The following is a 23,022-nucleotide window of genomic DNA, read 5'->3' on the forward strand; positions in this document are numbered from 1 at the left end:
AATTTCTATTTTTGCACCAGTAGTCTCTTGTCAATTTTTAATGCGACCAGTGTGTGTTTTGTTTCAGTTATTAAAGATTGTACAAATGCTGCACATGAAATGGCTTAATCTGGCTGCTGCAAGCTCTTACATCAGACCACCCAGAGAGAAAAAGAGAGAGAGAGAGAGAGAGAGAGAGAGGTGGAGACACATAAGAGAGGGCTACACAAAAACCAGCAGTAACCTTTGACGTGATGAACGGATTGAAAGGATTACATGCCAGAAGAGTCTTAGTTCAGTTCAGTTCGCTACAGAGGGGCTTCTGTTTTATGAAAGTTTCAAAAGCAGGGTCATACTTAGCTACTTTTCTTTTTATTATTTTTGTTTTATTGACTCCTTGTGTACCTTATGCTGTAGTGGACACATCTGTGAAGGGTTTTTTTTTCTTTCACATACTGATAACCCTTTAATCCTTGTAATAGCTTGCTTCGTCACCTCCCTGCAGGAGATAGGAGCGGGGGTTCTGCTGTTTTCCGGTAATGAGAAACCTTACAGGAAGGGGATATCTGGGACCACTCTTACAATAATCAGTATCGATTATCCTCAGAGGCTCTCTGGACGGGTGGGGGTTGTGGCACCAGGGAAGGCAAAAGACACATTTTATCTGTTGCTAAGAGACAGTCACTAGCATGGTCTTGGAGGGTGGTAGAGGGAATATAAAGTTGTATATAAAACATTACAGGAAGAGGTGGTAAGAATTGCTTTTTATTAATAAGAATATAAAAAAATAGGCAATTTTACATTTTGAAGATGTAATGGTGGTGGTAAGCTAGCTTTGTAGGGAAATGGGGTGATAGTGACAGCTGACAAGCCAAGGCTAAACAGCAAAACTCTTCAACCGTCATGTGTCCTGACTAAAGTATTTTTGCCTACATATTATATAATTATCTTGCTCAAATACTGTTGTCATAAAATATACCTCTTTTAAATCACATACTTCTGCCTCTGACCTCCTGCCTTGGTAATTTGCAAGTTGGTTGTTACCATTGTGCTCCCCCACATTTGTTTCACCCTTATCCAGACGGTATCAGACTGGCAGCCTGCAGGGAAAATGGCCTCCCTTTGTGTCTATTGGCCATATGAGCAGGAGATATGTCGAGTTAGGTCTCTGTCTCCCTCACATGCACACACTCAGACACACAAAGGTCCTCTTATTTAGATCCACATGAACTCTATTAGGATTTATTACCTCAGCTTTATCCCCAGTGAACACGTCTGGCCTGTGTTCCAGATTGGGAGAAAAGTAGAGGAAGGAATGAAGGAAGGGTGAGGGGTAGAAGGGGAGCAGTTTGATTAGTTTGTTGCAAGAGTGTTACTGATGTTACGCAGACATGGAGCACAAAGTGCTGAAAGATTTCTCTTGTCAAACTGGTGGAACATTTGGACTGGAATTCAGTTTTGTTAAAAGTTTGCTCAGTAGTTAATGCAAATTTAGCATTTTACATGGTGTTCCCTCTTAACAATAAAGGAGAAATGTACATGTTCTCAAAGCATACATATTAGCTGAAGATGAACTCGTGCATTATCCATTGATTATGCAAAACTTACCAGTAAGTAACAGAAATGCAAGATGCCGCATTTGATTTAGGATTTATAGTAAATCCTACTTTAATTTCCTGCTTTTCTGCAAACTCTTAAATGAAATTAAAAGTACTTGTCAGCACCAGTTTCACTCATGTTATTTTACACTTCAGTGCTTCATATGCAGATGGATGATGCATTTAAGGAAAAAAAGAAGGGTGGGAAATGTGCTCTTTGGCATTACTTGTTCATGACTTTGGGATGCTACTGGGGTTTTTTTTCCTTAAGATATTCTGACATTTGGTGTATTAATGTTTGTTGAGATCACTTAAGTTATGTTTTTACCAAAAACATCCCACTGATATTTACTTGAGTTTAGAGCTAGTGTCATTGAAGGCAGCGTAGCAAATCATTGACATCATCTTTATTCTCATCAAAACCAGTGAGAAAACGACTTATCCCATCTTTCAGAACATTTTTGTACTGATTTTCAGTCCAGCATAAGATGGGTCACAGGAAACCTCACTAAATTGGTCAAGGGTTCAGGTTTTTCTTTTTGTTGCATGTCCGTATGGCTGGACAGCACACCTGGAACCATTTATAGCAACAATTTTCTCCCTGCAAGTCTAAGAAAATCCTTCTGCAGGCTTAGTTTTTGTCTTGAAATTGAGTTGTTGTCTGTTCTTTTAAGAGCTTGGAAATATTTTACTGGAAATATTCATGGGTTGCAAAAGCAATGTAAGAAAGAAATTATATAAAATCACTTTAGACCAAGACAAAAGTACTGTGTGTACTTGTATAGGTGCACAAGTTCAAGAAATTCGAGTAGGAATCTTTGCAGTATTGCAGAAAGCCTTCCTGTGTCCAGTCAGTCCAGTCTAGCCAGTTTGACCTGTCTTTACATTGAACACAGGAAGAGGTTGAGCTATAATTCACTCACATGTTGTTGCTTCAGACAGAAACTAAAAGTCTGTGTACAAAATTTACAACACTGTGCAGCATAGTTGTGTTTTTTCAACATTTCTTGATTCCTTATGATTTTCACTTCAGAGGACCTCCTGCTGTGATTTTAATAAGCTCTGTAATGAATTTGAAAACCTTCAGTAATGTCAGATGACAACCAGGTAATGAGGGCATCAATCAATAAATCTCATTTCAAACTGAGTTGTGACTAAGATCTGAGTTCAATTTTGTGGTTGCAAAGGCAGCTGGAACCAGACTTGGAATGGCGAGCCTGTTGTTTCTTTAATTAGCTTCATAGAAATATTGTTATTGTATTTTAAGATGTTAACACTTGAGGAGTTTTCATTCATGTCTTCTCATGAAATTTAATTAATCACAAGACATCATGCACTTATGGTATCACCACTCTTGCTGACGAACTGAATGAAGCTAATGCATTGTAGTTGATGTTTTTTTTTTTCTCCTAAATGTTTCATACAATATTGATATTTGAAGCTTTTCTAACATCTCTGCCCTCCTCTCCTTCTCCATCTCCTCCTCATCTTCTCCAGGTCATGGAGAGTATTTGCCCTTGTTAGAAGAACCATCTCATAGACAGCCAGCTCGTAGGTGGCGGTAAAAAGGCGCATAGTCTAAATCAGCTGGTGGTCATGTGTGAAGCTGTGGTCTGATGCCCACCCTGACCTCAGCGCTGGCCATGGACGGGGAGAACTACCTGCATCCAGAAGGTCCTCAGCTGGACAGCAGCTTGTTCTCTGTGGCCCCCTCAAACACTGAGGTACACTTTGAATTTACGGTTCAACACGTGGTTCAGATCAACTAAATTTGTTTAAGTAAATGTGGGTTGTTGCATTTTATTGTATAAGTATTTAGAAGTTTAGGGCATTTAGTTAAGAATCACAATCACTGTTAAGTGTTGTTAGAACACCATTTGAACTGTTCAAATAATTATCTAAGCGCTCCTAAAAATGTGAGTTGTCAAACTTATAATTTCATCTATGTAATGAGTACGGACGTTTAAAAACCTTTACACACTCACAGATAAACCTTTGATTGCGTTGGGCCTTTAATTTCCCTTGAAGCTTAATTAACACATGAACTAAAGACACAATACTTTAAACCTTTGCAACTATATATGTAAACAGTGAGGCATGTGACATATAATAATAACACTCAAAACTGCTTACAGACAAATATATAAATAAAAAAAAATAAGATGAAGTGATTCTTTTGTGGAATTTTTCAGAATTCTGTGGAGAAGACAGTAAAAACTTAGAAGTAATCCACCAAAGTTTCCCTCATGTACTCCTGGTAGTATCTAGGCATTCAGACAGTTTGTTTTTAAGTTTTTAGGTTGTTTTTGATTATTCTGTGAGGAAAGCAGAACAGAATTTTGTTTTTGGTATAATATTAGAAATAGATATAAAACCTGTGTCATGTTTTTTTTTTAAAGTGCCCACAAAAGAACAGTCTCAAACAATATAAGTTACAACAAATAAGTTCTCCACACCTCAGTTATAATCAACAACGTTCTCTGCATACGAAAGTGAAACTAGCGTCAAGGATGAGAAACAACAGACAGAAAAAAATTAGGCCAACTCACTCCTCTTAGTCAAATGCAGACATCATGTAGTTCTGAGGAAAAACTATTATTCATAGTTTGACTAGAACAATGCATTGGGAAGGATAACCCCTACATCCTTAATTGTTCATGTTTAATCATTATAGAAAAAGATGTAGTGGTACTTATTGTGGAGTGTTGTGTTTTTATCACTTTAAAAACAAAAAGCCTGACAGACTATCATTTTGTGTGTTTTAGACTTCAATATATGCCTCTTCTGGTTCCTGGGGATCCTTCTCTCAGCAGGCTGGATACAGCATACACTGCCCTATGCAATCTGGAAACCAGTAAGTTATTACAAAACACTGCAAGTGAAGTGAAGCTTGAAGTAACTTTTTGCACAGCAGTAAGTTCCCTCATGGCTGTTAAGAAACAGAGGGAGGAGGTTCCATAACTAATACCACATTAAGTCCTCAGAATAAGCAGTGGTCTTTAGAATGATGGCTGTGATCTGTATTGTAGTGTGTTTTAAGTAATTCAGAATGTGATATTTGTGTGTGATTGTCTCATTAGACCTCTTCTAATGTACAGGATATATTTAACAGTTGCAAAGCAAACAAACAGAAACATTGATAATCATACATATAATTGCAAAGTCTAATCCTGTACATGAAAGAAAATATAATTAAAAAAAACTCTTTAGGCATTTGAATTTGATATGTATTTTCTAGATAATTCCATTATCACATTTCTGATACCTTATATGGACTAATATATCACACCTGTGCCTATTTTAGTGTATTGACACCACCAGTTCACATCACAGAGGATGGTCTTCTTTATCAGACCTCTTTCATTTCCTGTAGTGGGCGGTTTGACGTCAGCCTTACTACGGAGGGTTAAACTAAACATCCTGCACCTTAGAGCTGATTTTGTGACGTCACTGCTTAATAAGATATTGCTGTCCCTTTCCAATTTAGATGTGTGTGCCTAAGAGTGTAATTCAGAGGCTGTGCAGCATGTTGTCTGCAGTTGCTGTGTAGATTAAACAGCATGTCAACAGAGCAGAAGCAGCTGCAGCTCTTATCAGTGTGTACAGAAACAGTACTGATGTGCACTCAGGTACTGTATGTTTTGGCAGCAGTCACAGCCCACCATGCAGTCATTCAGTTGTTGATTGGATACTAGTTGAATTTGCTCAGATATATCTTATATGGATGGAAATTGCTTTAATTTTATTGTAGTTTAAGCAGCGTGTAATGTCTCTGCGAGTAAGCAGAAGTGACCACAAGTACATTTGTGCAAGCAAAAGAAAAAGACTACACTAAAAATCACTCCTTACATAATGCTGTGTGGAAGACCAGGCTTTAACTCTTACGAAAAAAACTCATATGTGTGTCAGCAAAAAAAAAAAAACAGATAATATTTGAATGTTATACTGTGAACAATATACGTAATGAAAATGCAAACAAGCTGAAAGATGTGTGGAAATGTAAACCTATGTCGAGTATCTTTTGATTCACAGGCAAATGCCTTTAAACTTAAATCATCAAAATGATGTGAAGGCACAGTTTGTGGTTTTCAAGTTTACTCAAAGTGGAATTTAATGACATCAAGCAGGCTTTACCCTTATCTCACTTTCTATTTTACAATATACAGAAAAGATTAAAAAAGACTTTCAGAGGTCTGTGGTTACGTATGATAGAATATCATCAATTTCTTCAGAAATGTGTGCTCATGACTCTTGCATAAGCAAGGGTTAACAATGAAGTCAAGTGTGAATTCTGCAGTATTTTCTGTCAGTATCTGTTGTGTGGCATGATTGCAAATGTCTTAAATATTTTTTAAACCAGGGCTTTTAAGTAGATTTTCTATGACTACCTTGTTTTGTTTACTTTTGATGTTCCGTCTGGATCTTTTTTACATGACCCTGTGTCAGGGAGTTTGTCCTGCCCAAGCAGGCTACAGCTTAGTCGACATGCACTATGCTGTCAAAATTAAATTGATTATCCTTGAAAGCCCTCTGTTGTCGGCCCACATTGCCTTTGAGAGTACACAGAGGAGTGAATAGATCACATGACACTAGTAAGGAAGAAATGTGTAGGGGTTATTGCTATGTTTGCTCAGATTGTTATATTACATTGCCCACACACATCCACGCAGCACACACTAATCTTATGAATAGTGAAAAGAACATAAAAATGCACAAAGATCTTTAAAATCATGCATCACACATTATGTTTATATATCTTCCCACAATTCTTCTACCAGATAATCCTACTTTTTAAGGTAATATAGCACCGTTAAAGTGACATACATGTCAGAATGATAGAAAAAGTGAATTATGTTACTGTCTGTTCATGTGCAGTAATGAATTTTTTTTCTTGACTGCTTTGTCTGCTCAGCCAAACCAGCAGCAGTTACACACAGCTGATCTGCTGTCATGTTTCTTTAGAGCCAGTACTAGACTGTTATAAACCACAGAAACTTATGTGCCCACTGATATTTCTTGAATCAGACATGTCTAGCTAAAACAAACTGATGGATATGAGAAAAAAAATTTTTTAGCACTGTGATTTGTGAGATAAATTTAACACATGAAACATGGGGCTTTCACACAGACATGGTTGTGGTTCTGGCCTTGGCTCTGTTATGGAATCTTTGAACCATGGTGCTTTCCAAGGAACTGGCCCACGTTCACACCAGTTTAACAAGAACCAATGTGGTTGGACTTTATTGCGCGGAAGTAAACATTAACAGCTTGGATAATCTACGGTTTCCCAACAATATATCCAGACGACTGAAGAAATTTTATAGGATTTTTGGATGTCACCACACGCTTAAATAGATGTCCTCCTGAAATTTAAGTTGTTTTTTTATCAAGGGGTGGTGTAATCAACCTACTTTCTTCATTTGTGGAAGACCTGGGGCCTCATTTATCAAGTTGGCATAGGAACAAAAACCGGCGTACGCCAAAAATAGTCAACTTTTGGGATTTATGAAAACCTAACTTAACGAAAAAATGTTCCTACCTCCACACAACTATGACCCAGGCATACGCACAGAATCTAGAAAAACTGGAAACGGCGACACCAACAGTACAGAATTAAATCAAGTAAATGATGTGAAATTACCTTTCACACCACATGTTATATAATAAGCTGTTTACAGAAATTAATAAAGATGCATGTTTGATATTAATTCTCCCCGCCCACACTCGGGGAGGAAAAAAAAACAAGATTTTCAGGAAAAGGGGAGATGATATTAATAAAAACCTCAACCACTAAAATATGTTCTGTCATTGTGAAACAACTGACATGTTATAAAATACATCCAGCAAAATGAGGTGGACAGTCTGCTGCCAGCATGTAGCAGTCAGTGCAAAACGTAAGCTTTGGTCCTTCATTCCAGCAGAGTGGGACGCAGACTGGAGGCTGGACGTCCAGAAGTGATGCAATGCTATGAAACACAGAAGAGGTGGAATTCCTTCTGTTTATTTATTCTTACACAATGCTTTCTTATTGTTGTCCTAATTTCTGTCCAGACGGTTTTATTTCCTTTTTCTTGTTAATAGCGGTGATTGTGTCCCTCTGCACCGCCCACCCAGCTGGAGCACCCAGCATCTAGAAAGAAATATTATTTAACACTAAATAAACTGGCACCAATCTCAGATGTATCTCTACATTTTTGTTTTATAAATTTAAACAAATGACTTAATTACCGGTGCCAGTAATGTGGTTTAGCAGACGCTTTTCTCCTAAGCGATTCACCCCTGTGAGATTCAAACTTTGATCTCCCACCTGGCAGACGGATGCCCTACCGACTGAGATATCCAGCCGCACTTTCCGATGCCTCTGCCGTGTCCTGCCCTCTGACACTGCAATGACAGCATCTGCCACCTGCTGCCACTGTTCTACCTTTCTGACACAAGTAATGCCCATGCTGTGCCCACCAATTAATTTTTTACAATTTTCAACGTGGTCCAACAGGATCTATGCCTCACACCCTGAAAAATTCTGCTTCTTCACTCTTTTTCCCTCCCGAACCATCATGGAAACGATGGGATGAATATTCATTACAGGCGTTCACCTGACCATTTATAGCCACCATGTGGGCGTGGGAAGGCGTTCCCTCACGTGTGGCCGCTTTAGAGTTGATTCTGATTTATAAATGGAAACAGGCGTGGGACACGCATGCGCGCACTTTTATAAATCTGGAAGTTGAAGTGTGCGGTAACGTCTTTGGTTGAAGCTGCTGTCTTTTTATTATTTCTGTCACTTCTTCACTATCTAAAGCTGATAAATTGTTTGGTCTGGTGTTTTTTTGTTTTGTTTTGTTTTTGTTTTTGTTTTTTACTTTGTTGAAACACAATGTACAACACAACACTAGAACATTGACAGGAAACATTGGTCTGGCTTTAGCTTTTTTTTCTCTCTCTTTTTCATGTGTGAATAACCCAACTCCTCACCCCCGCATCGCTGCAGCTGCTTTACTATAACATTTTAGTCCTTTTGAAATATTAGCTTTGTAACGTTAATGACTTTATAAATTAGTTAAAAGTTACTGTATTTAGACAGTGGCCACATTTCTCTGTTAGTGTTCATCATACTTAGATTTAGATTTCCCTATAAAAAAATGGAAAGAGCTGCATGCAAAATGATTGCTGTTTATGCAAGGAAGAGAATATAAAAGCCCTCATGGAGTCGTGGTTTTCTCACAAGTAGCTTCGGCATAATAATTCATATTAGTATGTCAAATACTTAGTATTTGTGTAAAATTAACCTTCTTGAATGGAAACAGCTCAAAATACCATCTTAATAAATATTTAAACTTGCTGATCAGTACTATACTTTAATCACACAATATTAACGATGTAGCTGTTATCGAGTTTAGAGAAACCAGCTTTACTTCACCTGAGGACATTTTCTCTGCTCTGTCATGGCTGTTAAAAAATGAGAAACTACGTTACCACACAAAGCTTTGCTAGTCCTGAATGCAGAAGCTCTAATCTTCTCTTGCTCATTTGATAAACTCACATGTTCTGTTGCCACTATTTTAATGAAAATCAGTGCATGTCTTTTTGATACAGCTATATGAGGATGCTGGTTCATTTTCAACGAATGGTATTATAGGTTTGTTATAGTAGCTTGTCAGCATTTCCCAAACACTGATAAGTGCTCACTGTGCTTTGTATCACTCCTTGTCTGTTTGGTCCTGTGACATTGTGACTGATTTATTAGATCTTATCCAAATTTTGATTTGACCAGCTCCTTCTTTCTTTTGCATTATCCGCACTTCCTGCAGCCAAACTGGAGGTCTCCCCAATGCTAAATCCCAACCCTTTCTAAGTGCATACTGTATTAGGCATGATATTTTGCCATAGCCCGAGCAGCAAGGAAGTGCTCTTCCAAGGAATCTTAGCAGTTGCTTGTTTTGTGCCTTCGCCTACAGTCTCCTGTCAGGAATTTGTTTACCTTTGATAATCATCTAACACTGTCACCTCTTTTCCATGGAATTAAGCTTCTGTTAGAATGGGATGTTTCCTCATAGCGCAAAGCAAAAAACAAGGTCCTCTTGCACTTCTGCTGTTAATTAAAGGTTAAAAAGGTAGATTTTGTTGGAAATACTCTTTAGTAGGATTTGTGTTTGTCATTTTAAAGGATTCCGTCTGTGGGAAAAAATACTAGTTTTTAGCAACACAATTTTGCTATGAGACAAAAAATACTAGTAAAATATAGTCAAAAATGAGTTTTTCCTGCTAATTTCAAGATCTTGTAAAGCTGGCATATATTATCTTATTTCAAGAAATCTTACCAAGACAAATTTGACTTGTTCCATTGGCAGATTTTTTGGTTTATTTTAAGTAGAAATATCTTGTATTTCTTTTTCTTTTTTTTTCTCATTTCTAGACAGCCTTTTTTTCCAGTGTGCAAATCAACCTTGTTCAAAGTCCTGCATTTATACAGCCTTCTTGTAATGCATGGTGTAACAAAACTGCATAATTACTTTTAGTTTCACATTCACTTCCCAAGAAATCACATGTTCTATTTAACCATCAGGAGTACTTTAATAAACGTCAATAACTTAATCGTGTTATGAAGTTTAAAAACAACTGAACAAGCTAGAAGTAAATGAGTCTGATTCTTCCACGTTCTTAAAAGACAAACTGCATGGGGCTATCATCTGAATATGACATTTTCCTTACTTGGCCACTAAAAATAATTTGTAATTGTTTAGGCTTAAGTCAGAAATTGTAGAAAGTGGTTAAAATAAAGAAGATTGGAAACGGACATACAGTAAGTCAGTCAGTTGCTTTGGCTGAGAGCCCCTGACCAGCTTTGTTGTTGGAAAGCAGCTGATATGGGCCTGCCAAGACTTTTGCTGTAATAATATCGCTGTCATAGCGCTGTTGGCTAAAGGGGATTTCCAGTGTGGATGATTGTTACCATTCACAGGGCCTTTTTGAGAACTAAACAGACTGTGTAGTTTTTCATGTCCAGACTCATCGCTCCAGATTTAACCAGCTTTTTCTAAGGTCAAAGCCAAGAATTTGGTGTTAGCGCAACAGTTATATTTGTGGTTACTTAAAAAGATGACGCTAGACTTTTGACAGCAGATATGTAACAAAAATAGGGTTCAAACATGGACATGGTTGACTATTAAATGTTGCTGCAAACTCAAGGATAATCAAAAGAAGCATTTTCCCATAGTTTGGAGTCCAAACACTAGCTTTCATTTTCTTTTTGTGATTTGAAGTTAAAAGTCTCATTGATCTCTGACTCACAGTTAAGAACACAGAACCAAATCCTCTGAACAACTCTGGCTGAGCTCAAGCTTTCTGAGCTCAAGCCGTGTCACTTGATTGGATGAGGAACATGGGGTGGTACAATGTAAATAACTTTTTTCATGACGGAAAAGTTTTGCTTTCATTTTGAGTGTGAAGCCACTAACAGCAGTACAGGGTGTTGGTGCATTATGATAAACTGACTCCTCAGGAAACTGAAAATACTTGCTGGGAATACGAGGGCTGCTTGGTTGTGGCAGATAATAAGATGACAATTAAGGAGCTGGTAGGTGTTCAGGAAAACGGGATCTTTGGTACTGGTAGGAGTTACTTTTCTCCTCTAGTCACTTATTTTTCTAGCCTCTCCTCTGTCGGGATACTTGTTTGTCTTATCTATCGGATTTCTGTGAGTTTAAGCTGATGTTGTTGCTGACTTTGGATGCCTTTTTTAAAATACTTTTCTTAGAAGGTAAACTCATTTTTGACAAGAGATATCTATCAACACAAATATTTAAATAATGAATTATCAACAGAAAATGAAAAGGAAAGAGTTACTGTCTATGGTCTGAGATGGCGTTAATTGAAACTGTGATAATATAGACCATTTTATTTGCGTAAAAAAATATTAGATCATAGTTTTAAATAAGTCTGACCAGATTATGAGACTTGGCATAAATTTGTTGAACTCAGTGAGTGTATAGTATGCCAGTGTCCATTTTACTTTGCTAAGCTGCACTAAAATTAACTAAACCTCATGTTTCTTTTCCAGGCAATACCACTTGAACAGCAGCACTACCACCAATATTCCAGATATGCACATGGACATCTACTCTGGACTCCCTGATATGGACTTTTCCCTCAGCTTCCCAAGGAATGGAGATTTTCCCCAGGTTAGTTTAATGGGTTTATTTGCAATATGCAAATTGCAAATCCTGCAAGTTTTATAATAAAAACTCAAACATACCTTCTCATACAGTTTACTGTCAAATCCTCTGTTTTCATGTTTATCATAGAGAAGGACCGAGCCTCCCACCCACCTCTTTCATCTTGTCTTTCATGCTCAGCTAGGCTTACCTTTACTGTACAACTTCAGTAATGTCTTGTGTTGTCTAGACAATGGCAGCAGCACCTGCCCTCTTTCCTGTCAAGGCATGTCATTAACAAGGTGCTATAATTTAGCGTTCCTCCACACTTCAGCACTGCACTTTTAGGAATTACTGTAAACCCATTAATTATTTCTTGTTTTTTAAGAAAATAAGTTATTTTACTTTTGTATTTTTATTTTTTGATATATTTGTTCCATGTTTCACAGATGTAAGAAAGTTTTTCACACAATGCCCTTGTATTATATTTGTTTTTGTTTTTTTATTTGCATAGAAAAGGGCAGTGAGTTAATGAAGCTTCAATTATTAATTTGCTCCAGCATTCTAGATGGTTACAATGAATCAATGACATTTTCTATGTCTGTTCATTTTGGTTTCCATCCAGTCAATCCCTTACTACAGAGATCCCAAACTCCTGCAGGCTTTAGATGTTTTCCTGCTCCAACACACGTGATCCAAATTAAATTAATCCATTTAGTCATGTGTATTGAAGCAAGGAAACGTCTAAAACCTGCATGACAGTAGCCCTCGAGGACCGAAGTATAAGATCCCACATCTTACAGTTTAAAAATGAGAAGATCAAGAGTGTCATGGGATCACAATAAAAATGCTACTAGTAAATGTTTTCAAAGAAGAGAGTCAATTTGCAAGTCTCATATCTGATGGTAGAAAATGCTGAGCTGTCAGGATTTTTTTCTCAGTTCTGCAAACATGAAAACCAAAGTGATGGACCAGTGATATGACATCAGTGGCATAAGATAAGACCTCTCTTACCTTGTAGACACACGTCCAAAGAATAGGACTGAATTTGTCTGAACTTGCAGAACATTCTTCCGTCTGCATGCGGGAGCCTCTTCACAGTCGAGGGGGTTGTAAGTTGGGGACAACTTGGACAAGTCACAAGTCCATAATAGGGTTAACACACAGAAACAGACAGGTGTAAAATCCCAATCCAAGATTTTTTTATTTATTTAGTTTTATTTTTTGTTTATTTATTTATTTTGCTTTGGTCCTTTTTTGGACAAATTGTTGTTCTTGTACCCAAGTGAGTTGACTTGTTTACCTCTCTGAAAGCTAGCAGTTTTCCTCCTGAAACATTGTGTCACTAAAACTTTTGAAGCAACAGAATTATGAAATCTTAAACAATATGAGGACTTAAAGCTTTTTTTTAGCAACAGTTGAAGGGAGCATGTGTATATCAAAAACTACACAAGTTCTCACATCATATGTCTGTCCAGGTGTGTCTTTGGGTGTGATGGTTCTCTACAACAATAGCCTAATCTAAGAACAAAGACACTTGAAAGTTTTTACATGGCAAACAGCGATGTGTCACCTTCATCGCGTGCCAAAGAGAACTGACTTGAACTAAATGATTAATGTGGGTTTACCTAGTTTTCCAACCTTCTAGTTGTCTGTTTGCCTAGAGCTTTCTCCTATACAAGTGATTTTTAACTTCTCGATTCTGTGATGTGTGTGGTTTAATTTAAGTTTCTTGTGTCGTTATTTGTGTATTCAAGGGCAGCAGGTTCAGTTCCATTGTGACGGCAGTGTGAAGTATCCCAGTGCCAGTGTGTGTGTTTGTGTGGTAGACATTTTGTGCTTGTGTTAGGCTTTCTCAGCTGTTCTTGCTGTTTTTTGACACACCCGATCATGTGAGGCATCAAGAGAAAATGTAAGTCACGGGGTCATCGTGACTAATCCCCTCCTCCACCTCATCCTCAAACCCCCTTTTTCTTTCATTTCATCCTGCTCCTTGTTTTGATCCTGCTGCATATTTTTGCCTTTCACCCCATCCACAATTTGAAAGCAGGATGTCTTGTTGTTGTTCTGCTGCTGAACCGTGACATAAGACATTCAGGGAAGAGTTGCAAATGAGATTGTTCAGTTTTTCTGGTGACTGCTATGTTTACTTCTGTCGTTTCCCTGTTTCAGTTACTGCCTGAGAGTCATTAGGGTAATCTCCTCTGGTTTGCACGGAATACCGCAGTGTTAGGGTTTGTTTATGTTGTACACCAGAACTCAGTTGGAATATCCTCATATTGTTAGAAAACACAGTATTGCAGCATGTGGCCGGGAAATGTAGCTCTGGATTGCTGCAAACTTCAAAACAGAAGTTGAATGTTTACTTGGTATACAAATTAACAAGCTTCCCCCTGATACTTCATATCCCTCTTGGATTATCTATGACGTATAAAACATCAATAAATGATAGCTGAAATGGAGAATTAGGCCACAGTCTTACGCAGTGCAAGGTTGACATGCCTTATTGTTTTATTTGGACAATTAAGCGGCCCTTCAGCTGCATCACAGAATTCCCCACTTGTGACACAGTAAAAATTTCCATCAAAACCTCATGCTTTTCTTATTATGTTACTAAGTTACTAATGCATGTTATAGATAAACGATTAACATTCACCCACTTAAGCGTTTTTTTTTTATTATTCTACAGGATCAATAAATCTGGATAATGGCTTTATGAAATTACTTAGACTTTATAGTAATCAATCATTTGATATATGTCTGTAACAGATTGTTCTTTCCTGAAAACTTCCCCAAAAATTCCATGTGCACATAAAGACTTTATGTTGGACTTACTGAGCAAGCAAGACATTTATAGTGAATTATTGTCCAAGCAGTGAAATGATGATAAACAGTGGAAATAATAACACATCCAAATTTAGACTTAATTGTGTTTACTGGTACTTTATTCCATTTTTGAAGAATTAACAGCAGGCAGGCTATTATCTTAACTTTTTTTTCCTCTTTTTTTAACAAAGGAGGGGAAAAAAAAAGCAAAGACGTAGCTATGAGAACTATACACTTCTCCACACATGACGTGTGCATACCTGCCCAAACCTAAGTGTGCTAATTTGTGGACCTGAAATATGTAAGTCTTTCTGCAGTAAATTAGAAATGACAACAAGTTTTACTGGAAGACAAAGAAAAGCTGAACTCATTCACTAACCATTCTGGCTAACCTCAGAGTGAACAGCACCTTGCAAGCACACACATTAAGTCACCACTGTATCTTCTGTACATTACACAAACTTTATGTACATGTGTTACTCAGACTTAGACACATTTAATACGTCTCTTGCTCTGTATCTTTGTGGTTGTTCTCACTATTACACACACGACCTCATGCACTGCACACTTCTAAGAAGAGTTCATTTGCATTAACTCTACCTTTACAGCTCTTTTGAGTTTTGTTTATTGAAAATTGAAAGCTCTTGCTTTGCAGGATAGGTCATACTCAAATAAGTACCAATGTGTATAAAGCCTTAAAACCCATGCTAACTGTATAGTGCAACTGTATATGCAGATATGCGTCAGAGAGATCTTTGTCTAAGGAGATGATGTCATTTCTGTAGATCCTTAAATGCTATACATGAATTTATAGTTTTAAAATCCAATCCAATTTTATTTCTAGAAAACAAAGAAATAACAAAACAAAGGTAAAAACTCATTAAAACACCATAATAAAAACATTAAAACATCAAAGGGTAACAATAAAAGCCAGCATCTCAGGCGCAGTTATAAGCCAGTTAGAAATTATGTGTTTTAAGAAGAGACTTCTTAAAACAGGAAAGACAGGAATTGAATCAGCATTCAACTGTAGATCGTTCCACAGTTTTGGGACGGTGACAGAGAACGCCCTCCGAGCTTCCTCCTGGTCTTAGGGACAGCTAACAATAATGGGTCTGCCGACCTGAGAGAACCAGGAGGGAGCGTATGGCTGGAGCATGGGCGAGGCCATGATGACATTTAAAAACAAATAAAAGGATTTTAAAATTCATCCTAAAACTAAATCAATAAAGTGAAGCTAAAATTTGAGTAATATGCTCTTGTTTTCTTAGTACCAGTCGAGCAACTGACATCTGACTGTGGCCAGTATGAAGTGCATTGCAACAGTCTAGGCGAGTTGTGATAAAAGCATGGATTAAAATCTCAAAGTGATGCAAAGAAAGGAGAGATTTAACTTTAGCCAATTTTCTCAAATTTGACTACTGAGTTAATCTGTGCATCAAATTTGAGAATGCTGTCTAACCTTACACAGAGGTTTGTAGCTATAGGCAGCAGATACTGTTTTAATATGCCTAGATCAAGACAGACTTGGGAGGAATCGCTAGGCCCAAACAATAGAACCTCAGTCTTATTATTGTCTCATTATAGATTATTTCAGCGCATCCATTCTACATACAGAGACCCTCACCAGTTAATTCCTTTAGTTTTAATAACTGTTAAAAAAAAAAAAACTCTGCAAAACTGACTAAATAAACCACAGGTTTTATTTTTCTTCACTTTTTTTCCCAGAAGCAAGTCAGTCAGAATATAAATCAGCTGGTAATTTGTTATTACTTCATAACAGAAAATTACAGACTTTTGAATATAGAAGGAAGCTAAAGGTTACTTTGAATGGTTATTAAAAGTGCATTGTTTTCTTTGGGAAGCTTGCTCCCCACATGATATACTTTCATTTCTGTTTTAGCTTTTACTTCTGATATTTCAAAGTGGCTAGAATCATCATCAGCTAGAATCATGTACCAAAACCTCAAAAAAAGTAAACCCCAATCAAAATAATTCACATCTACATATTAGACAAGAAGTCTCGCTTCCCGCTGTGTCTTTGAGCTTTGATGCAATGAGTGTTCTTGGGTTTTAGAGTATTCTGAAGAAAGCTCTTTAATGATTCAGTCCTTCCCCATTGGCCCTCTTATTCCTCACACACACAAGGACACACATATCCACATTATTCAGAGGATTCCCACTCATACAGTGATGACACAGTGGACAGGCGCCACTCAGTCTCCGAGTCTGACTACCCTTTAGCCCATCAGAGATGGACATTACAGGACCTAACCGTACTAGCTTGATATCATGTATTCCTGGAAGCCCAGTGATAAATCAAGTTACTTTTGTTTTTAAATACCACAATCTTCTTATTTAAGAACTGACATTGTTTTTCCCATCAGTAACAACTGTTAGTGTTGTCTTTGATCAGCATCTTGGATTTTTTTTAAAATAGCCCATTTACAAAAAGATTCCCAGAATTTTATCTCAAGTGTGTGTGTTTTTTACAATCACGCCCCAAGTTCCAGTAAGTAGGAATGACATTTTAGGATAAGGAATTTGCCTGTGATTGTGTTTTGGCCTATTGCTGCAAAACTCTGAATAGCAGACTAGCATCTTATACTTTCTGTCCAGAATGATTTTGATACAATCATTTTGGGCTTGAACTGGTTGGTTGTCAGTTCTAGAGCAGCATAAGTATGAAATAACATTTTGACAGGCTGATCAACATGTGCATCTGTTTGCATTTCCACAAGTGGCACACATCCTCATTTATGCTCATCAGACAACTTGTTTGCTTCCTACCAATTAGCTTTCACACCTCTGAGTTATTGATCTTGATAGATGTATTAATCAAGACTCATGACATAAACAGAAGCCATGAAATTGAGCCTTTGAAGACAAATTAAATAATAAAAAAAGGGCAAAAAGCAGAGGCAGCCCAGCATGGAGTCAGTCTCTAAATATAATAATCATTAAATAGAGGCCCAAGCCCATTAAACGTAGCGGTAAGCAGCCTTGTGTGAGGACTGGCCAGGTCCAAAGCGCAATACTGTTTACACTACAAATGCGGTTGAGTTACACCATGTACAGTAAAATGGGCTCGACTGCCAGTAACTCTAGTCACTTACCAACAAAAGCATCATTTCCTGAAAGCTCCTCCTCCCTCCCTCCTCCCTCCTCCCCCCACCCCACCCCACCCCTCCACTCCCTCCCCCTCCTCTGCTCACTCACACACTCCAACCACCTCTTTGAGCTCAGAGGAACTAGTCCACAGTCACTATGAGTAAGCCCTCTATGCAAATGCCTGACTGTCCTGGTGAAGCAGGAAGCATGTTTTAGACTTGCCTGTTATCTCTTGTGTTTTAGAGGGCAGCAGAGTTTGTGTGAGTGAGTTTGTTGCCCAGAGAGCATACCTGTGGTGTACATATGTGTGCATAGAGCCTAGCAAGCGTGCAGTGTTGGATGGAAGCCCGCCAGCTGTGAGGTGTTTAACAGCACTTTAACTTCCTCATGGAAGAGGTTGCCGGATTCAAGGATTCAAGGTGAAGCAGGAGCTTATGCGTGTGTGTGTATTTTGACACCCCCCCCCCCCTTACGGCAGCGGTTGGACCCATGTCTCGCATGCAGATCTGGAATAATTTATTTTCTCAACTGGGACGACCGCTTCCCAAGGTATGGGCGCTGTTTGCTTCTGTTTTCCTTTGCCATGTGTATGAGGCCGAGTCAAACGTGTTCATTCATTTCGATAAGTGGTGTTCTTACCTTTTGATGCCATGGTTTGGGAATAAAAACTGTTTGATGAGCAGTTAAGACCTACTCAGACTGTATTTATTGCTCTTCTTGGACAACTTTTATATAAGACTTGTAAAAGATTTATTACTGCTTGTGTTTTTTCTTTTCAACTTCCTTGAATGAGTTTTTAAAATACTTCCGTATAATCACATTGCCACGAGAAGCTTAACTGTTTATTACTGTTACAGTGTATAATGTTTCTGCAACATGGCCCGTCTTGTAATGGATAAATTATTATAATAACTGCATTGAATCTTTTGTTTACTAATACTGTGTAAAGCATCTTTTAAATATTACCCCAAAGTTGAATTCCTCCACAAAATTGACTTATGTCTTCAACTACTGATATATATATATATATATATGTGTGTATATATATATATATTTATATATATATATATATATACATATCGTGCAAATAGAAATTCAACTTCAATATAAAAAAGAGAATTTTTCATTTAAGCTAAAGAAAGCTCTCAACCTAATCTTTGTTTAATATCATCTTAATAAATGTCAACCATAATGTGTTTGCTGAAAAAGTGACGAAGAAGTCTCCAGCTTGAGTGAAAGTAGGCCTGTTAGCCAGGTTGTGAATTTCCTTCCTGGCACAGTGTGCAAGTCAATCATCCACCGCTTCATTGAGGTCGTCATTTCCAGCCGGGAACTCTAACAAATGATTGTCTGCCTCACTCTTTTCTGCTTTACAATAAGTGGTCTAACCTGATATCTCGTCTAGACAAATGGCTCTCATGTTTGGTTTTGAAATACTGTTAAAAAAAACTGCCATTGTTCTGTTGTGCTGTAAATTCTTTTCCTTTTTTTATTTATTCATATATACCTCAATTCATTAGACTGCACAGTGTTGGTTATTTGGACTGCGTCAGTCTATTGACCTAATCGGAACAAGGCTTTCTGAACTCGTGTCCCCTGATTTTTTTTGACAAATTTAATTAAAATATTGTTCTGTTTGAGCATTTTTTCTGTTACAAACACAAATTTCACATTGCAGATTTAAACTGGTCTATACATGTGAACGATGTAGTTGTTTTGTTTGTTTTTTTTTTCATTTGATACAGGTGCAAGAAATAAAAAACCAGTCAGGTGTAGGCGAACTAGCTTTGCTTGCTGTAATCACTCTTCTTAATCATTCTTCTCCAAAGAGCTTCCAGTGTAATGATTAAAATTCCAGTGTAAAATTTAAAGTCTTCATCACGTACAGCAAAGTTTAACTGAACGAACTGATCCTTCAGCAGACAAAGTTTAAGAAGTCAGAGCAACTTTCTTTTTGGCTTCACAGTGTTGGCTTAGTTTTAACTCAGTAAAAATGGGGAACCTGTCCGTGAACTACATGGATAAGAGTCTTTTGGTGGGTGCATATTGTCAGTTTCCTGGTATCACGTTAAACCTCAAACATGACCCAAGGCGTGCAGCTTACGGGAAGTGAATAAACAATAATGGTGAGAATGAGCGAGAGCTTTGCACAAGGGGTATTGATAGAAGATAGGTGGAAGATGAGCAGCATTTTCATTCTTCAAAGCAGAACTTTAAAGTTGCTTCAGGGTAAATGTGCTTGTTTGCACATTCAAACAGTTTTCAAAAACATTGCATTGAGTGTTTCACATTTGATTGTTAAAATTAACAGGATTGTGTGCAGAAAAACTTAAAGCAGCATTAGGTGAAAATAATATAACATCACGGAGGACAACACAAAATTGAGTGGTTGTTTCCTGACATTAAGCAGAAAGTAAAACAGAATCTTCCAGAAGGTGACAATAAATTCTCTAAAAGGTCTTTGTTGTAAACAGTCTGGTCATTTTTATCCTATAGCATTAGCAACTGGAGAAAATGCTAATTATTGTCAATAAACTGAAAAATGCTGTAGCTCTTTGTTTTAATTATTATTTTATTTGGCCTTTATTCTATCAGGAAAGCCCCATTGAAAGTACAAAAATCTCTTTTCAAGGAAGCTCTGGCCAAGACAGCAGCAGTCCAAATTCCATCACATACAGTAATCATTAATCATTTTCAATAAAAAAAAAATCTAAATACAGAAACAAACTTATAACAGTGCTAGTGGTAATACACTCCAAAAAGATGCATGTTTGGTCAATTTGCTGATGTAAATTGGCGGTTAGGATGTGTGCAAGCGCGTGTGGTTGTTTGGCTCATCTGTTGACACTGTCATGGATTGGTGGGGATTGGTGGTCTGTCCTGGTTTTATCCCACCTCTTGCCTGACTGTAGCTGGGATTGGTTCTAGCCTGAGTGTGTACAACGAATGAATAAAGTAGTTTATTAATAGTAATTCAATCCTTCATGTATTTCTTCAGAAAAAAAAAACACCCTGTTCCCAACCGGTGCTTCCAGAACAATCACTGCGTTGAACCTGCACCTCTCTGGTACACTCTGATTGTACATCTTGTTCCCACAGTTTTTTGCTCAAACTCTAGAAATTTGTAACTTCTTGCTCAATGTACCAAATTATACCGAGGACCTTTGGATTTTATTTTGGGCAGATTTCCTCTCTCCTATTCTTGTATGTTTATATTCAGTTAGCTGTTAAAAGGGAACAAAAATACCAGTTTAGGATTCACAATCTAATTCTTTTACCTGATGTTACCTTAAGCAGGTGATTCTAACCTTTCTAAGCATGTCTGACAGAGAACACACAACCATCAACTGGTTGTAAAAGCATATGTTCTTACATTTGCACACGATGTTTGGCTAAGGTCCAAATCAAATAACTTACAGGCAACGAGCCCAACACTAACTCACAGTGTGACTGTAGCCTTCTGACCACAGGTGAGTGAAAGTGTGGATGTGTGGTATGCACACCTCAAAGGACAGGAAAGTCATCTGAGCTAATACAGAAACTCAAAAGTTTGATTTTATTTTGTGACAGTCATTTTAGCTGCTATGTTGCAAGTGACTGTTACAAACAGCAGAGATCACGTCTGTTGCAAATGTTGCGTGCTAAGCTGTATTCTAAGTTCTGCATGACTGAGGCGTCATCTTGCATCAGCACTCCTCTCAGATCCACCTCTCTCCAAACTGAAGATGCACATGCACTTAGATTCTCATATAAAATGCATAAACACATACGTGTTCACACTGAATGATTCTGTGAGTTAACATGCTTTGGGTTTCTAATGTTTTTTTTTTCTTAATTTCACAAAACCATCAGAAGCCTGCTGCTGTTTGGGATGTATGTATATATGTATGATGAGGCAGTGAATCATAGAACAGAAATCTTCAGTGTAAACTACTTAAAACTAATACTAAGTTTGACCTATTGTTAAAAAGTTTTTCATGGCATTACTTGTGAAAGGATGTTTACTGCTATTCCACACTGAACAGTACCTCAGATGTGTTATTATTTTATTTTTTTCAGTAAAAGACGCAGGTTTTAACTGTTGAGACACGGCTCTGTGAATGCCAGCTCATCCTCCTGGCACCCATCTGAGGGTGACTTCCTGTTTGCACAATGCAAATCAGCAGCAGATGATATTTTTCCTGGCTCTTTTCTCTGGTATTTTCTTTTTATCAGCTTGCACTGCTTGTCACTGCTTCACCGGAGTGAAGGAGTAACACTGTTCTCCCTTTAGATTTGTCTGATGGCAGTTTCCTGTATGTTGAAGATACTTGTTAGTCTGATCGCTTTAGACTCATCTTTATACACAACTAAAAGGACTTCTCTTTGAACGTGCTCTGACTGTCAGCAGCAAGCTGGGACACTTGACATGACATCCTTTTATTTTCCAGAACATGTGAAAACACTGGAAAATTCCTAGGAGGCTTGCAAACAGAAAGTTGTTCCTGGCTTGCTTTAGCCTGACTTGGCAGAACATGAAGGCTTGTCTTTCAGGAGGTTGTTGAACTGGGTATACCACTTTGATTGGCCCAGGATAGCTGGCCGGGAACAGCCCTCACTAGACCTGGTGTTAACCAGACATATACACAATCATTTTAGCCTTTAAACTTTAAAGTCTGATCACCCATAATTCTTCAGACCTGCCTTCAAAAGTGAGGTTTGCACGCAGTCAAAGAGAATCAGATTGGTTTTTACTTCAGATTTTATTATAGCAATCATTAGAATATATGGTTACAGGGCAGTTTTTCCTGGTGAGGCTCTCACGGAGCTGCTTGTGATCCATTAAGTGACTTTCTGCTGCCAGTGGCCAACATTTAAGCATCGGAATGTATTTTCTGTGGTTGGAGGTTGCCTAGCTAAAAATCCTCTGTTTCTTAAATAGATGTAAACCTTCCATGTTTATGGGAAAATTTTTTCAACAGCATATTCATGACAGATCATGCTGTTCACAAGACATTTGACATGCTAAATTGCTGCAAATCAGATGAATTTTGCACTGAAATCAGAAATGTCCTCAGTAGCAAGTTGACCAAAAGCAGCTAGCTTGAGAAAAAAAAAGTTCAGGGTGTGCTTTAAGTCTGAGAAATGAGAAGCCCTTAGCTGTGCCAGCTCGATAGTTATGTCAGGGACGTGGGGCATGCAGACAGCTTGGCATGACACAATCCAGACAGAAAGACTGACACCAATGGTGGCTTTTCTGTTGCTGGCCCCAGACCCAACTCAAGAGAAGACACATAAGCACACACATGACCCATCAATCAGGTTCAGCTTGTAGCATGGACAAACTCAGCAGCTGACTCCTGAGAGGGGAGAGC

The 23,022-nt window shown here is 37.9% G+C and overlaps 1 protein-coding gene across 2 annotated transcripts in view; it reads left to right on the forward strand.

Moving 5' to 3' along the window:
- Window positions 1-23,022, forward strand: part of si:ch73-63e15.2 (protein strawberry notch homolog 2) — a 59,342-nt gene that overhangs the window by 14,334 nt on the left and 21,986 nt on the right. Inside the window, exons 2-4 of one of the 2 annotated variants that reach the window (XM_042006107.1) lie at window positions 3,075-3,301; window positions 4,343-4,431; window positions 11,638-11,758. In XM_042006107.1, the coding sequence (XP_041862041.1) occupies window positions 3,194-3,301; window positions 4,343-4,431; window positions 11,638-11,758 (318 nt within the window). In that variant the 5' untranslated portion in view covers window positions 3,075-3,193. Of the gene's footprint in view, window positions 1-3,074; window positions 3,302-4,342; window positions 4,432-11,637; window positions 11,759-17,832; window positions 18,088-23,022 lie in introns of those variants that run through there. The other variant, XM_042006108.1, reaches the window with a different exon arrangement.

The sequence above is a fragment of the Melanotaenia boesemani genome, chromosome 14, assembly GCF_017639745.1.
Source record: "Melanotaenia boesemani isolate fMelBoe1 chromosome 14, fMelBoe1.pri, whole genome shotgun sequence".
Classification (NCBI taxonomy): Eukaryota; Metazoa; Chordata; class Actinopteri; order Atheriniformes; family Melanotaeniidae; genus Melanotaenia; species Melanotaenia boesemani.